Source organism: Hypomesus nipponensis, chromosome 20, assembly GCF_054491055.1.
Source record: "Hypomesus nipponensis isolate SF chromosome 20, ASM5449105v1, whole genome shotgun sequence".
Lineage (NCBI taxonomy): Eukaryota > Metazoa > Chordata > Actinopteri > Osmeriformes > Osmeridae > Hypomesus > Hypomesus nipponensis.
This window is the reverse complement of record NC_140380.1, coordinates 4,854,498-4,870,522: the sequence shown is the minus strand read 5'-3', so window position 1 is coordinate 4,870,522 and position 16,025 is coordinate 4,854,498. Positions and strand designations below refer to the sequence as shown.

Below are 16,025 nucleotides of genomic sequence, written 5' to 3'. Positions count from 1 at the left end.
ATTCCACGTCAGAAAGGTGGAATTGAGAGGTCTGTGACTGCTCTTAGTGAAAACATGATCAGGTTTTAAATAAAATGTGTGTTGAAGGATTAATTAGGCTACATTTACAATAATTTTGAATATGCTTTCATCCATTTGATCTTTTTCTCTTGTCACCTCTGAGCTAGTTAACACTCTAGGTTGGTTTCCTGTGATAGAAATTACCCATCTAAGCAGATTTCCCGTGAAGGGAAGTGATTATTTGGGGATTTCCGTGTGTGAAGGCTGGAGTAGTTGCATTGGTCTAGCTGTAATATTGAGTGACAGGTGTAAAGTCATCGCTTTCTCTCTAACTGGCCCGTTCTCTGGTTCTATTAAGGTTCTCTGACTCAAGCAGCAACTACATGCAAATTCATAAACCCCACCGAAAAGCTAGCAATTCGAATTGCACAGGTATTATGTGTATGGTGTTATATGTAAGTGTCTGTCAAAATCATAATTGTATTATTCACAGAAATGGATGTTTGGATTCTTTGGAATCTCTTTATCATCCAAATCAAGGATTAACACTACATCGAGTCATAGTGCACCTATTATTCAACAACAAATTAACCCACCCATGACATCAACAAGGCCATCACCATAATGTGGTTTCAACCCCCTCGATGGGGGGATAGTGCCTAAAGTTGAAAATACATGGCAACCCGTACAGCGCCGTGAAGCTAGCTGCTGGTCTGTGCTAGCTAGCTAGCTAGTGACAGTGGGTATTATTAGTGCCAACGAAAGAAGGGCAGGGTGACGGTGCCCGCCTGGTATAGATGCTACTGCTAACTTCATTCGTCCAGCCATCACGCTAAATTGATGTCTGGGAAGATAATAACTATTATTCTTACTAAGTATTAATTAGTCTAGCTGTCAAACGTTAGTCAGTCTAGTAGCTAACTCGCTGCTGGCTGTCCGACACCGAACATGTCAGAACCAACGGTGGCGGATACTCGTCGGTTGAATTCCAAGCCCCAGGATCTAACAGATGCTTACGGTCCCCCAAGCAATTTTCTGGAAATTGACGTTTATGACCCACAAACTATTGGAGTTGGGCGGAACCGTTTCACAACTTACGAAGTTCGTATGCGGGTAGGTGGGCAGCAAACTTAGCACTTAGCTACAGTACTGTACTAGCTGCATAGCCGACTAACGCGTCATTGGCCGTCACATCATCAAGTCAACTAAAACAAACCTAGTTAGTAAGGCCAATAAGTAACTTGTAGCTCGTTGAAAACTGTGATTTCTAACCAGCTCTGCAAGCACTGCAGCTAGTTAGTGCTAGCAGTATACTCAAATACTACGTGGGGTTCGACAAAAGGAAGTGCTAGCTAGTTAGCCATTCAAATGTTCCAAGACCACATTTTAAATAAGGCCCATTTTGCTACAACTGTGTTGTTAGATGTGTGATGAGTGCAGCAGCGCAGGCTTGCTAGCTGAGCAGCCTCGTCTGAATCTAACCAGGAGTATTTAGTGGGAAATGGAGATCTAGGTGCCCCAAAAGTGTACACTGTAGCTCTCGCTACCGATTATTCGTGACGTAACTGCTAGTTGCCACCGTGATGCTTGCATGAACATGAACGTTTACATGAATAGTTTCTGTACATCGATGTTTTTTTTTAAATTGCCTTCAGACAAACCTTCCCATCTTCAAACTGAAGGACTCGTGCGTCCGGAGGAGGTACAGTGACTTCGAGTGGTTGAAGAATGAGTTGGAACGAGACAGCAAGGTGAGAGGCTAGCGTAGGCAACGTCCTGAAGAGTATTTTACTGTTATCGCTCATTGTTTGTTTTCACGATATGTTTATTGTAATGCACCATCAGATCACAGCAAATTTCTTGTATGTGTAAACCTACTTCGAAGTAAATTTCTTGTATGTGTAAACCTAGTTCGAAGTTAACTTGATTCTGAACGGAATGAGCTATGCAGTTGTGTGCATGTGTGTGTTCAAGTTGTTGTGTGTTCAGATAGTAGTTATGTATAAAACGTGTGTTAAGATTGTAGTGCCCCCGCTGCCTGGCAAGGCCCTGAAGAGGCAGTTGCCTTTCCGGGGGGATGAGGGCATCTTCGAGGAGTCCTTCATCGAGGAGCGACGGCTCGGCCTGGAGCAGTTCATCAACAGGTGGCTATGGACGCAGGCTAGAGCAGTCAGCCCTGTAACCCAGCATTATCCTGCCCTACAACCCAGCCATGTAACCCAGCCCAGAAGCAGAGGTGCTAGCCATGTCTGTGTGTGTTTCAGAATTGCAGGTCACCCCCTGGCCCAGAATGAGCGCTGTCTTCACATGTTCCTGCAGGACGAGAGCATCGACCGCAACTACATTCCTGGAAAAGTACGGCTTTAGGGGGAGAGAAAGAGGGGGGAGGGGGGGGGGGGATTACAATAAGGTCATAACCACAGTACATTCTGATTTATCTTATAATATGAATAAAGTTAGATGGCAGAAAGGAAAGTATACTGTAAAGGTGTGTACTGTTATTTGGATTTGATGTGTAACTATTTTACCGTGCTTTGAGCTGATTATTTGTTCTTTCTCTTGTAGGTTTGAATGAAGTAAGTTTGTTTTCATTTTTGACATTATTGCCTTGCATTTATTACTTTTTGAGTGACTACGTCTGTGTGCCCGTCTGCCCAGATGAGTGAGGGTCTGACAAGGGCCTGTGCTGTTCTGTCTGCAGATGCTGAGGTCCAGAGGAAAGGTGTGTAGTGGTGGAACTGACCAGAAGCAGCCCGCGGTCCCAACATGTCCTGACACAGATGCTACCAGCTCCCACTCCACTTGTTTCTACTTTTGTCTTTCCTTGTCTTTATCTTTCTGTTTCACAGTCACTCTTTAAGCCCCAGGTGTGCCCCACATAGTTCCAGTTGTGCCCCCAGTCCCAGGTAGTCCCAGATGTGCCCCCAGTCCCAGGTAGCCCCACATAGTTCCAGTTGTGCCCCCAGTCCCAGGTAGTCCCAGATGTGCCCCCAGTTCCAGGTGTGCCCCCAGTTCCAGGTAGTCCCAGGTGTGCGTCTAGCCCCAGTTTGTCTAAGTGATGTTGGGGCCTAGCTGAGCTAGCTGATGTTGGAGCTAGCTGGTGTGTGCATCTAGTTGAGCTAGCTGATATTGCGGTCTATCTGAGCTAGCTGGTGTTGCGGTCTAACTGAGCTAGCTGGTGTTGCGGTCTGAGCTAGCTGGTTGTGCGGTCTAGCTGGTGTTGGGGTGTAGCAGAGCGAACAAATGTTGGGGCCTGGCTGAGCTAGCTGAGGGTTAGACACTGGGCTCAGTCTGAGGCCTGATGACTGACTCGCTAACAGACATGTAAGGATACCTTCTATCCCCAGCATTTCTCCTATCATTTGGCATTTTGGTACAGGCCATGTATCCTCTCGCTCCTGCGATTGCGTCTGGAGGCCCCTGCCTCCCTCTTGTTCCTCCAGGCACCTGCAAGTCTGGAGTGTCATCCTGAGGCTGGACACACTACTCACGTTCATCCTCTGCATTTTTTGTTCTTTTTTTTTTTCCTCTTATTTTTTTTACTCGGATCATTGTAAAGTATATTCCCTGTTTGTATTCAGACAAAAACAATTATATTGTATAATTCCCCTCTATGCTGAGATCCAGCAACATGTAGCACCATTGAGAACAGCTGTAAATTACATTCCCACTTTATTGTGCTTCGGCCGCTGCAGAAAAATCTATCCAAACATGCTTTTATAGTACTATTATGTATTATGGTTACTTTGATTATTAACTCTGGTGGTCTTACTCAGGCCTGCCGGCCCTTCTGTGTTAGGGAATGCAACGTCAGGTAAACTGGTCATATCTAACACTGTGAAACACTGTGTCATCCTTTAAGGTGCATTCCGCATCGTGTTGGTTGGTCTGAGACAAGGCTTGTTCATCTTTTTTGTGATTGATGTGTTTTAATGTCAAAACAGCACTAACATGTAGCCTTGCTGTTTGGCCCATCAATAAAGCCCCTCTTCCTGTTGTCCTCGCCTGTTTCTGCTCAAGCTCATTGCAGGCTCCCTGCCCACAATATCTGCCCTCGGTCTGGCTGTCTTTTCTCCCCATGTTATCTCAGACACATTTAGACAGAAGTATGTTTGATCAATCAGGTATGAATACGATCTTAAGTAGATTTGCTACATCAGGTATGAATTTCATATACAGCAAGATGGATTATAATTATTAGGTATGAATTGGGGGTTTAGACAGAATGTTATTTTTCTGTGGGTCCCATTTTAAAATGAAGGGGCAAGTCAAATGCTTTTATATATCACAACTCCTTAATCTTTTATTGTAAGCAATCATAAATATGGTGGGGGGACATGTGGCTACGCCCCTGGAACGTATATCTACACAAAATAAATGGATTGTGTCAGGTATGAATCTAATCTACACTAAATAAATGTTTTATAGTCTTAGCAGGTATGAATATTACCAACACTAGATTTATTATATCAGGTATGAATATCTACACTAGATATGGTATATCAGGTATGAAAAAACATCTACAAAAGACAAATGTATCATGCTTTATCAGGTCTGAATATTATCTATCATAGTGTGCTGTTCAGCTGACCTTAGATGTGAAGAGTTGGCAGAGTAGGGGAAGTCCTCACACCCCCAGCTGACTTAAATTATTCATTTGTATTTCTCCTTTCTCACATTTCAAAAGTGCCCACAGATTATGCTGGAAAAATCATTGCATTACACAGCTAGGTAAAGACCCTGGTTTGTTTGTGTCACACTGGTATCAGTTCAGAATGTTTCCCCACATACGTAATTTGAGTAAACTTGCTATTGTCACTTTACTATCCTCATTTGTAAGCAAGATGATTCAAAATGGCTTTATACAATATGCGAGCCAGTTGACAGGGATTGGTTCACCTGGACATTATTCTCAGTTTCCTTTAATCTGTCTGTTTGTAGCTGACTGGAAAGTGGCAGGATTACGAAAGTGAGGGAGGTGTGGTCAAATGGATTAAACACACCTTAGGATAGCCTGCTTCTGATGTGGGCTTTATTGACTTGCCTTACACTGGGTTGGCTGGTATAGGAGTTTAAGGTTAGTGCTAGGATTATGGTTGTTGTGATAGGGCTAGGGTTGGCGATGGAGCCAGGGCTATTTAGCTGGTGCTAGTCCAGAATTGTGGTAGGGCTAGTGTTAGGGCAAGGGTTGGGTTTAGCTGCAGAGAAGCGTCTGGATGGCTGGGAGGAGGATTAGCTATGTTTGGTTTGAGGTAGAATGTGAGTCTGGGGCCGCAGGGTCAAATGTTACGCTTGTTTAATTTGCAGAGACACGCAGCTTGGTGAAGTTGATGAAGCAGACGGGGTTAGGGTTGGCGGAGTGGACAGGAATGGAAAGAATCACTCAAAGTTAGTGTGACTGTCAATGAGCAGGGACAATAGCCAGATTGGCCAGCGCCGGAAAAGAGGTTTCTCTAGGGGACAGCTGGTCGTCATCCTGAGTCCACCAATGGGGATGTCCAAGTCCAATTATCTCTGTACTGGGAGAGTAGCGACTTGCACGATAGTTTCATGCATCAAGATAGAACTTGGTCTACTTACTTTCAGTATAATGAGGGATATCCTGTTTGGTTCAAAATTAGTTGTAGTGGGTTTCATGAATGGATAGTCATTCGTTTGCTCCACCCTCTTTGATGCCACTGCACTCGCTCGGATTGTTTATACTACACGAGCGTCATATTGCCCGCCCCTAGTCTACTACACACTCCACTCACAAGCGTCCGGAGTTTCATCAGAAAGGAGCTGAACACAGAGCAAGCAGAAGCATCTCTCTCGACGGTAGATCTGAGCAAGGTAATGTCAAATTACAATTTTATTTACTCTTAAAACTATGCATTTGTTTGTGAAGACATTCACCATTACACATAGTCTCGTTATTACACCGGGATAGATTGCAACACTGCAGTTTTAGCTTGACATTCAACAAAACCGGCTCATCCATTCTGATGCAATCCCAGCCGCATGTGTTGTCATGCTGGCGAAGTTTGCCAGGCGAGCATATCCATGCATTTCTCCATCATTACAAATATGTTTAATAGCATTGTTTTCTTAATTCAGAAAAGCATCATGCATACACTGACATAGCTCTAATTATCCGATCAGTTTGGTTGGTTCCGCGCGCTATTTCCTAGCCAGGCTTGTGCTAGCTATTTCTAACTAGCCGCACACACACTAGGCGGGTAAGCTGTGTTGCGTGACACTGTGCATGCATGGTGTTGCTGATCACGGAAGATGTGTAAAAAAAAAAAAAAAAATGAAACATTAAAAACAATATAGTTGTGCAAATGGGTTGTGGTCCCTGCCCTCTGCGTTGCCAAGAAACCAGCAAGGACCATATTTGCCGGCATTTAGTGTGTTTTGTAGAGTTCTATCAAGTGTAACTCTCTATGTGACTTAGTTCCGTGAGCATAAGATTGAGCGTTGATTTGGCAGGCAAGAAAGGAGCTTACATATTCTTCCTAGAGGGCATGGCAGGAGGCGGGAGATGAAAGAAGATCTGGCAGTTTTAGGGATGTGTGGCTTGGTAACTGTGGGCAGGGAATGGATATCATTGAGGGTGAGAGTTAGGGTCGTTGTGTTCACTCCCAGCACTCACACCCTGTGCTTAGGAAACACTGTTCCATAACTCCTCACAGCAGGACTGCTATTGTCTTTGAAGCATGAGATGAAGCCACCTGCTGCTAGGGTGGAACTCGGTTCAGTTCTCTCTCCCTCTCCCCATCTCTTTCTTTCCCTCACTCTCTCTCCAGCCTTCTCTTTCATTCTCTGCCCACAATATCAGTACTTCTCTGTCTGGCAGTTGGTATCTCCCATGCAACCCCCACCCCCCCCCACCCACCCTTTTTTCTCTGGTTCAGTGGCCTATTTAGTTTTTCCCACACTCCCCCCACTCCCATCTCTGTGAAGGTCAGGTTCCTCCAGCATCTCCTGTGTTCTGTTTAATCCCACCCAGCCTCTTGATCCCTGTGGGAGCGGACCTCACTTCCAGGAATTCTGTGTTCTGGGAGGTGGTGCGGGCAGTGCTGTGTTCTGGGGGGAGGCAGCACTAGGCCTGAGTTTTGGGGAGGCAGCACTGTGGTATGGGCAGGCAGTGTGAGTAGTGCTGTGTTCAGCATTGTCCTGGATATCAGCCATGTCCAGATTATTGCAAGGCATGAATGTAATGTGTCACTATGATAAAAGTAGTTCAGTCCCTTAGTCTAGCTTCAGATCTCTATGCTGTTTCGGTCTGCTAAATTAAATGTACTAATGTTAATGTATTAATTTAGCAGACGCTTTTGTCCAAAGCAACGTAGGCTACATTTGAACCTGCGACAGCCACAGCATCAAACTACTTTGTGTGAGGTATAGGGTGTAAGCCATGCTGAAGAGCAGTGGGGTCACACCTTCCACTTGAGAGGCTATTGGCAGTCTGCAAACAGATGAGTCAGTTCTTCGAAGGGTTGTGACTTGTGTGCTACATTTAGCCCAAACCATTCCCAGACGTGACCATGTGACATGTTTAAGCGGCTTTCTAAACTCCACCTTAAGAGACAGGACTTGCCACAGAGAAGAGTTGTGATTATTGTTGTTGTTGTTGTTGTTGAGGATGAGTGACAGCCAAAACAGCACGCTCTGTGCAGAGGCGTCAGAGAGCACCAGGCAGTAAGCAGGTTAGCCTGGCTGATTATCCTCTTAGGACTGGAAACATTCACGTACACTGCTCTGGGTGATAAATGAGGCTGTGAAGCAAGTGTTTTGTGTTGTTTTGTACCACAAAATGAACCACAGCACTAATGGGGACCTAAATACCATAAAGTAGGTGTTGGCACATAACCACGTCTCCTTGGCATAAAACGGTTAACCCTAACCCATATGACAACTTCCTGAGGCCTTCCTGCCCCCAACCCTTTGACCTAGTTGCTCAGATGCAGAGCTGCAGTTGTCACTAAAAGTAAGGTTTGGCATTTTGTGTTTATAAACTGAGTAGTCTTTTGACACCCCCTCATCCTGCAACTCTAGTACATGTAGTTGACCCGGAGCAGGCAGGGAGATGTAGTTTTGAAACAAGCTGGGAGATGTAGTTCTGAAACAAGCTGGGGGATGTGGTTCCACAGCAGGCAGGGATATGTAGTCATGTCGCTTTTATAAGGGCCAACTTAGCTGTGCCGTAGAGGAATGTTCTGGTTGGCAGTGTGTGTCGAGTCATAAGGAGATCAGGATTACAGGTCTGACATTACCAGCAACATATGGAGTCATGGGAATATCCCAACCGGAACCAGAGCTATACAGTGCCATGGCCTAGACTTGTTATAAGATGCAGTGATTAACCGACACAATGCACACACACTTACACTAGCTCACACACGTGCACACTAACTCACAAACACCCCCACACTAAAACCACCCTTGTGTGTTTCTCCTCATAAGCTCTTGTGACGCGACCAGAGATCTGTGCAGCTCCTTTCTTACCTGCCTCCACCAACGCCACCTCACAAACCGAGCCACACAACCCGCAGTCTCCATCATGACCGACAAGATGGCGTCCCTGGGCCACGCTCTGCTGCGCCGCCGAGTGCTGGACTTCTCTGGAGAGGAGACCCGATTCGCTCGCTGCCTGTCCACGCTGGACCTGGTGGCTCTGGGCGTGGGCTCCACGCTGGGGGCGGGGGTGTACGTGCTGGCGGGGGAGGTGGCGCGCGAGAAGGCGGGGCCGGCTATCGTGCTTTGCTTCCTCATCGCCGCCCTGTCCTCCATGCTGGCGGGACTCTGCTACGCCGAGTTCGGCGCCCGCGTGCCCAAGACGGGCTCGGCGTACCTCTACAGCTACGTGACGGTGGGAGAGATCTGGGCCTTCATCACGGGCTGGAACCTCATCCTCTCCTACGTCATCGGTGGGTAGGCTGGCTGGTCGAGCTTTGCTTCGTGGCGGAGGGATGTGAGGGATTTGTTTACGTTTTGAAGTTCTGTCTGGGTCGTGACCCCTCCTGTCTGGGCCCGCAGGAACGGCCAGTGTGGCCCGAGCGTGGAGCTCCACCTTTGACAACCTGGTGGAACAGAAGATCTCTGGGTTTTTCCAAGCTTCCATGGCCATGAAGGTTCCTGGCAAGGTTCTAGCAGAGTACCCCGACATTTTCGCCCTGGTCCTGGTGCTGCTTCTCACTGGTGAGAGAACCCTAGCCCTTGACCCCCGACCCTAACCCCATCCCTGACCCCCAACACCACCCCTCAACCCTAACCCACCCCTTGACCCTGAGGAACGGAGAATGTTATTATGACATTAGGGTGACGTCCAGAGACATCATTGATTAAAAACAGAATGCAGGATGATGCTGATGTGGAATCTCTCTCCATTTTTCCCCCAGGACTGCTGGCGTTTGGCGTGAGCGAGTCGGCGTTGGTCAACAAGATCTTCACCGGCGTGAACTTGGTGGTCCTGGGGTTCGTCATCATCTCTGGGTTTGTTAAAGGAGATTCCGCCAACTGGAACCTGACCCTGGAGGACTACCTTCACACCTACTCCAACGGCACCAACGAATCAACACCGTCACTGGAGTAAGTCCCCCGAGCTACTTGTTAGACCCAGAGCAACAGAACTACCTGTTAGACCCAGAGCATCAGACTAACGGTGCTCTGATTTGTGTTCCTCCAGGACGGTGGAGAAGGTGTTTGGTGAAGGAGGCTTTGCGCCGTTCGGTCTCAGCGGAATCTTGTCTGGAGCTGCCACCTGCTTCTACGCCTTTGTGGGCTTCGACTGCATAGCCACCACCAGTAGGTCCTATTCTGCATAGTACCTACTGGTAGCTACTATAGCCACCACCATTTTGAACATGGCAACTGGCCAGACTAAGCCTGGTGTTGTGTGGCAGGCGAGGAGGCCAAGAACCCCATGCGCGACATCCCAGTGGGAATTGTTGCGTCGCTGCTCATCTGCTTCTTCGCGTACTTCGGCGTGTCGGCGGCGCTGACCCTGATGATGCCCTACTACCTGCTGAACACCCAGAGCCCCCTGCCCGAGGCCTTCAGCTACGTGGGCTGGAGCCCCGCCCGCTACATCGTGGCCGTGGGCTCGCTCTGCGCCCTCTCCACCAGGTTAGCGCACATGCCCAGTCACTCTCCAGGCTGCCGGGGATGGGCACAATACTTTTGAGTCGTTTAGCTGATGGGGGGAGTGGGGGGGATTTGAACCTGTGACCTCTTGATCTGCATTTAAGTGCTCTATTACACCCATCCCATCATTGTAAACTACACCCATCAGTGGATGCTAACAGCCTCTGTGTCCTGCAGTCTGCTGGGCTCCATGTTCCCCATGCCCAGAGTCATCTACGCCATGGCGGAGGACGGACTGCTGTTCAGGGCTCTGTCTCGCATGAACGAGCGCACCAAGACTCCCCTCATGGCTACCATTGTCTCTGGCTGCGTGGCAGGTGAGTGGTGTTCTGTGTGTGTGTGCTCTTGTTTAACAACCCTAGTTCGAGACCACATGTCCTCACAAGTAAAGTATTTTTTCCTGGGACCCATAACTTCAAATGTTTTTTTTCCTGGAAAAGTTAAAGTTAGAATCAGTGTTGGAGTTAGAATTATATTACGGGTTTAGGTTAACACGATTTTGAATGGGAGTGAATGGTTGGCCCCCACAATGATGGAAAAACAAACCTGTGTGTGTGTGCTATTATATAAAATGTGTGTGTCTCTGCAGCTCTGATGGCCTTCCTGTTTGACCTGGCTGCTCTGGTGGACCTCATGTCTATAGGGACTCTCCTGGCTTACTCTCTGGTGGCCATCTGCGTCCTCATCCTCAGGTAACCCCCAAACTGTGCTACATGATGGTTAAAGACTGTGTGTGTGTGTCTACCAGCCAGTCAACAGTTAAACACACTGTGTGTGTGTGTGTGTGTGTAGGTACCAGCCAGGCAGCCTGAACTCATCCAGCCAGACGGAGAAGCTCGTGGAACTGGTGGGAGGGGAGAAGGTGGCGGCGGGCGGGGACAGTGGTGACGAGTATGAGGACCAGCCAGTCAGGGAGAGTTTCTCTCCTCGCTTGCTGTTTCTCCCGAGTGGAAACACGCCCACGCAGACCTCTGGAACCATCGTCTACGCCACCACAGCAGTCATCTGTAAGTTTCACAGACACACGCACACAAATTCACACAACATTCAGCTGGTCACACAAACACACACAATAATTGAAGTGAGTTCTATATCCTCCTATAGCAGTCCAGGTCAAGGTTCTAATCCTGGTGCTGTCTCCTCCTAGCGGTCCTGATAACTGTTCTGTGCGTGGTTCTGGCAAACCAGCTGTCTGCGCTGGTGGAGGCCCAGCCTGCTTGGCTGGCTGTGTGTGTGGTTCTGGTGCTGCTGTGTGGCCTGTGTGTCATCATCATCTGGAGACAGCCTCAGAGCAGGGAGGCCCTCACCTTCAAGGTACCCTACACTACACTGCACCAGCCTACACTACACAAGCCTCCACTAGCCTCCACTACACTAGCCTCCACTACACAAGCCTACACTACCCTGCACGACACTGGCCTCCACTACACATACCTACACTAGCATCCACTACACTAGCGTCCACTACACTAGCCTCCACTACACTAGCATCCACTACACTAGCCTCCACTACCCTGCACTGCACTAGCCTCCAATAAACTGGCCTCCACTACACTAGCCTCCACTACACTAGCCTCCACTACACTAGCCTCCACTACACTAGCCTCCACTACACTAGCATCCACTACACTAGCCTCCACTACCCTGCACTGCACTAGCTTCCAATACACTAGCCTCCACTACACTAGCCTCCGCTACACTAGCATCCACTACACTAGCATCCACTACACTAGCCTCCACTACACTAGCATCCACTACACTAGCCTACACTACCCTGCACTTCACTACCCTGCACTTCACTACCCTGCACTTCACTACCCTGCACTACACTAGCCTCCACTACACTAGCCTCCACTACACTAGCCTCCACTACACTAGCCTCCAATACACTAGCCTACACGACACAAACCTACACTAGCCTCCACTACACTAGCCTCCACTACACTAGCCTCCACTACACTAGCCTCCACTACACTAGCCTCCACTACACTAGCCTCCACTACACTAGCCTCCACTACACTAGCCTCCACTAGCCTACACTACACAAACCTACACTAGCATCCACTACACTAGCCTCCACTACCCTCCACTACACTAGCCTACACGACACAAACCTACACTAGCATCCACTACACTAGCTTACACGACACAAACCTACATTAGCATCCACTACACTAACCTCCACTACACTAGCCTCCACTACACTAGCCTCCACTACACTAGCCTCCACTACACTAGCCTCCACTACACTAGCCTCCACTACACTAGCCTCCACTACACTAGCCTCCACTACACTAGCCTCCACTACACTAGCCTCCACTACACTAGCCTCCACTACACTAGCATCCACTACACTAGCATCCACTACACTAGCATCCACTACACTAGCATCCACTACACTAGCATCCACTACACTAGCCTACACTACCCTGCACTTCACTAGCCTACACTACACAAACCTACACTAGTATCCACTACTCTAGCATCCACTACACTAGCATCCACTGCACTAGCCTCCACTGCACTAGCCTCCACTGCACTAGCCTCCACTGCACTAGCCTGCACTACACTAGCCTGCACTACACTAGCCTGCACTACACTAGCCTGCACTACACTAGCCTGCACTATACTAGCCTACTCAGCACTACAGTAGTTTACACAGCACTCCACTAGCTTACAATCAGTCAGGTGTCTGAACGGTGAGGGAGTCGGGCTAGTAATCTGAAGGTTGCCAGATCAATTCCCAGCCGTGCCAATTGACGTTGTGTCCTTGGGCAAGGCACTTCACCCTACTTGCCTCGGGGTGGAATGTCCCTGTACTTACTGTGAGTCGCTCTGGATAAGAGTGTCTGCTAAAATGACTAAATGTACAATGAGTTACCCTATGCTTGTAATTGACTATACTGATGAAGAAAGTGTTTTGTCCGTCTCTTCATGAATGGAGTGACTAAGTTCAGTTGAGTTCTGGATTTTAATAAGTATTATCAATCTGCAGATTGGGAGACAAAACCAGACCTCTGACAATAAATGACAACACAACACCAGGTTTAGGTCTCAATCATGTCTCTCTCCGCTCTGAAGGCCGGAGGACTATCTTTCATAGGGTACAAGAATGTAAACATAGTGACAGTCAGGCAGTAATGACGTTACAACAGTCTCAGAGAAAGAGATTCACTGCTCCCAACACATGACAACTCTCAGACTAGAGAGTTCATAGTTACAGCTCTCTTTGTAATCATGACAAGGGACGTTTAGCCAGTACTTTCTCCTGACCCAGAACATCTATTTACCCTGACACATACATACAATCTACTCTTATTAATAGCAAGCTTACATGAGAACATACTAACTAGTATCCAATGACTAGTTCTATTGATTAATGAATTATGTAAGCACACAGGAAATCCCAATGTCTTCCACATAACTGACTATGCTACACCGTAACAGTGTGCTATAACTATGGTAACTGTCCCCTCCAGGTGCCCCTGTTACCATGGCTGCCAGTATTCAGTGTGTTCGTTAACGTGTACCTCATGATGCAGCTGGATATGGGAACCTGGATACGCTTCTCTGTCTGGATGGCCATAGGTCAGTCTCCTCCACACACACACACACACACATGCATACTTCCAAAAACATATACACACATTTCCAAAACATGCGCGCGCACACACACACACTCTCCCCCCAAACACACACACAACTGACACACTTCCCCCCCCCCCCCCCCTACAGGATTCCTCATCTACTTCTGCTATGGTCTGCAACACAGCAGTGCAGCGTCCAGCTCCTCTCCCTCCCTGAATAAGAGTCCTATCTACCTGGCAGGCTCGGCTGAAGACAGCGATGCAGAGGGGGGCAGGTCTTAAGAAGGGGTTCGCAATCAGTTGTGCGTATCTTTGGGGTGTGTGGATGGGTGTGTGCGTGCGCATGTTTTGGAAGTGTGAGGTTTGAGGGGAGGTGGGGTGGGGCCGGCCTAGAAGGAGGGGGAGCTCCTGCTCCCTAACGGGTCCTCGACTTGATGTTCATCAGTCCCCTCTAAACTGTAATCTGTTGCAGTTGACCTACTGTCTGTGAGTGTGGTGTCTGTCTGGGTTTGGTTGGGGCTTCAACATGTTATTTAGATACCCCTGTCTTAGGTGCCCCTGGTCCCTGATGATGTTCACCGAATGTGACAAAACAGGTTGTCTGTTTTGAAAATAATGCATCGAGTTCGGGGTAACCCTGGGGTTAGGGCTATGGATAAGGGCAGGGGTTGGCAACCCTTGACCACTTATGTGGCTCCAACAACATTTTAGGATTAGTTATACAATGTATCGTAAATCAAACCTAATATAATCGCAAATGGGGTTTTGGGATTCGACCATAGCAAGTCCAACGAGCATCATGGGCTTTTAAGAATGTACAGATTTTGTGCAAAAGCGTAAACGGGTAATACATTATTTATTTTTTTTGTGCCATCCAACTCTACCAGTGGAGCCTAGCCTAGCCTGTATAGACATAAACAAAAACAAGTGAATCAAGTGGCGTTTGAATCATGGTTAAATGGCCAAAAGCAACACAAAGAATAGGATGACTTATGCAATCTCAGTTAACGCGTTTGGGTTACGATTGCCATTATGTTTTGATCTGCAGTGAGAAGTTCTCCTAGAATAAAAAAAATCTAGCATTAAGAGAAGATTAAGATGAAAAATGGCTCAACGTCAAAAAGTTTTCGACCCTAGCCCTAAGGTCAGGGCTTTGGCTACAGCTAACCCTAAGGTATTGCGTTGTGAGTGCTACTGTCTAGACACGCATCAATTGTTTGTTTTGGGAGTTTTCCTGTGAAAATCAACCTTTTTCACAAACATTTTTAGTTTCCATTGAAACTTGTTGGCAGCTTTGTCTGTTGAGCCCGCAGCACCTTCAGTCCTGTGGAGTCACTACTCTGTAGACCAGTCTATTTTGTCTTTAATTTGGAATTTGTGTTTTGTATGTCATGCCTTCCAAATCATTTTTAATTCAGTACTGTAATGTGCTTTATAGATGTACATCTGTGTAATGTCGTCTCCATGGTGTTTCTGTTTAAAATCGTTTCCATGGCATCACCAAACGATTGGTCTGTTTGGCCCCTTGATGCTGCTAGACCAAATGAGCGTGCTGATTGGTTAAACTAAGAATGACCTCTAAAAGTTGGTCTCTAAATGAAATGTACATTTGTGCTCAAACACAAGTCGGTGTTTGTATTTATATATTTTAAATTTGTTTTTATTTGTATTCCGTTTTCTTATGACTGTAGTGCCATTTTTACTATAGATGTACAGTTTCTGTTCATTGCTAGATGATTGTATTTAACCCGTGTGTGTAAATGCTAATGTATGTAGATTACTGGAGGCCTGTGCTTCTTGGTGTTTAATCTGACTCCTGATAGATGGGGTAGACAGACAGGGAGCCTACATGGTATGCTCCTACAGGCCATTTGAGTCTCTGGTGACTGATTACAGCTGCTGTTTAATACAGGGTCCCCACCTCCATGTGTACCGGTGTTTAAAACAAGCTACCATGCTATTACATCATCAACGCTAACAATCATCATATTCATGTTGGTCCTCAGTTTTATATGCTGTCTGTAAATATGGACATCATGTATATGAATGAGTAGTATTTTCAAAATGTTTTATAAAAGTATTTACTAATTCAATTCTCAATTGCCTCGTTTTTATTTCATCTTAGTGTAGCAGTGGAATGTTGTTCCCTTAGATTACACACTGGATTGTACACAAGGATCAGGTCAAATTGGGAGGGGGAGGTTGATCATTTGATGTCAAATTTCAATGTGTCTTTTTAGAAGTGTTTACAGATCTAAATCGAATTTTTGGTGTCCAGACATTTTTACACATATATGTTTACGTCTATGT

The 16,025-nt window shown here is 47.0% G+C and overlaps 2 protein-coding genes across 2 annotated transcripts; both read left to right on the top strand.

Annotated features, from left to right (window-relative positions):
- Positions 1–674: 674 nt before the first annotated feature.
- LOC146245978 (sorting nexin-12-like) lies at positions 675–3,997 on the top strand. Its single transcript, XM_084684279.1, has 5 exons — positions 675–1,113; positions 1,656–1,751; positions 2,020–2,144; positions 2,265–2,355; positions 2,702–3,997. The coding sequence occupies exons 1-5, from the start codon at positions 949–951 to the stop codon at positions 2,858–2,860; spliced, it is 636 nt and encodes a 211-aa protein (XP_084540405.1). The 5' UTR covers positions 675–948; the 3' UTR covers positions 2,861–3,997.
- Positions 3,998–5,680: 1,683 nt separating this feature from the next.
- LOC146245977 (cationic amino acid transporter 3-like) lies at positions 5,681–15,815 on the top strand. The gene is made up of 12 exons (XM_084684040.1): positions 5,681–5,832; positions 8,449–8,912; positions 9,022–9,183; positions 9,384–9,573; positions 9,671–9,789; positions 9,888–10,110; positions 10,306–10,445; positions 10,718–10,820; positions 10,921–11,135; positions 11,276–11,442; positions 13,608–13,716; positions 13,864–15,815. Exons 2-12 carry the CDS (start codon positions 8,546–8,548, stop codon positions 13,995–13,997), a joined length of 1,929 nt encoding a protein of 642 aa, XP_084540166.1. The 5' UTR covers positions 5,681–5,832; positions 8,449–8,545; the 3' UTR covers positions 13,998–15,815.
- Positions 15,816–16,025: the final 210 nt, after the last annotated feature.

Bases quoted from the DNA above. Each gene is read 5' to 3' on its own strand.
- LOC146245977 (XM_084684040.1), top strand. From the start codon at position 8,546: ATGACCGACAAGATGGCGTCCCTGGGCCACGCTCTGCTGCGCCGCCGA. The intron at 8,913-9,021 runs GTGGGTAGGCTG...CTGGGCCCGCAG, and splicing joins CATCCTCTCCTACGTCATCG to GAACGGCCAGTGTGGCCCGA. The intron at 9,574-9,670 runs GTAAGTCCCCCG...GTGTTCCTCCAG, and splicing joins GAATCAACACCGTCACTGGA to GACGGTGGAGAAGGTGTTTG.
- LOC146245978 (XM_084684279.1), top strand. From the start codon at position 949: ATGTCAGAACCAACGGTGGCGGATACTCGTCGGTTGAATTCCAAGCCC. The intron at 1,114-1,655 runs GTAGGTGGGCAG...AATTGCCTTCAG, and splicing joins CTTACGAAGTTCGTATGCGG to ACAAACCTTCCCATCTTCAA. The intron at 1,752-2,019 runs GTGAGAGGCTAG...ACGTGTGTTAAG, and splicing joins AGTTGGAACGAGACAGCAAG to ATTGTAGTGCCCCCGCTGCC.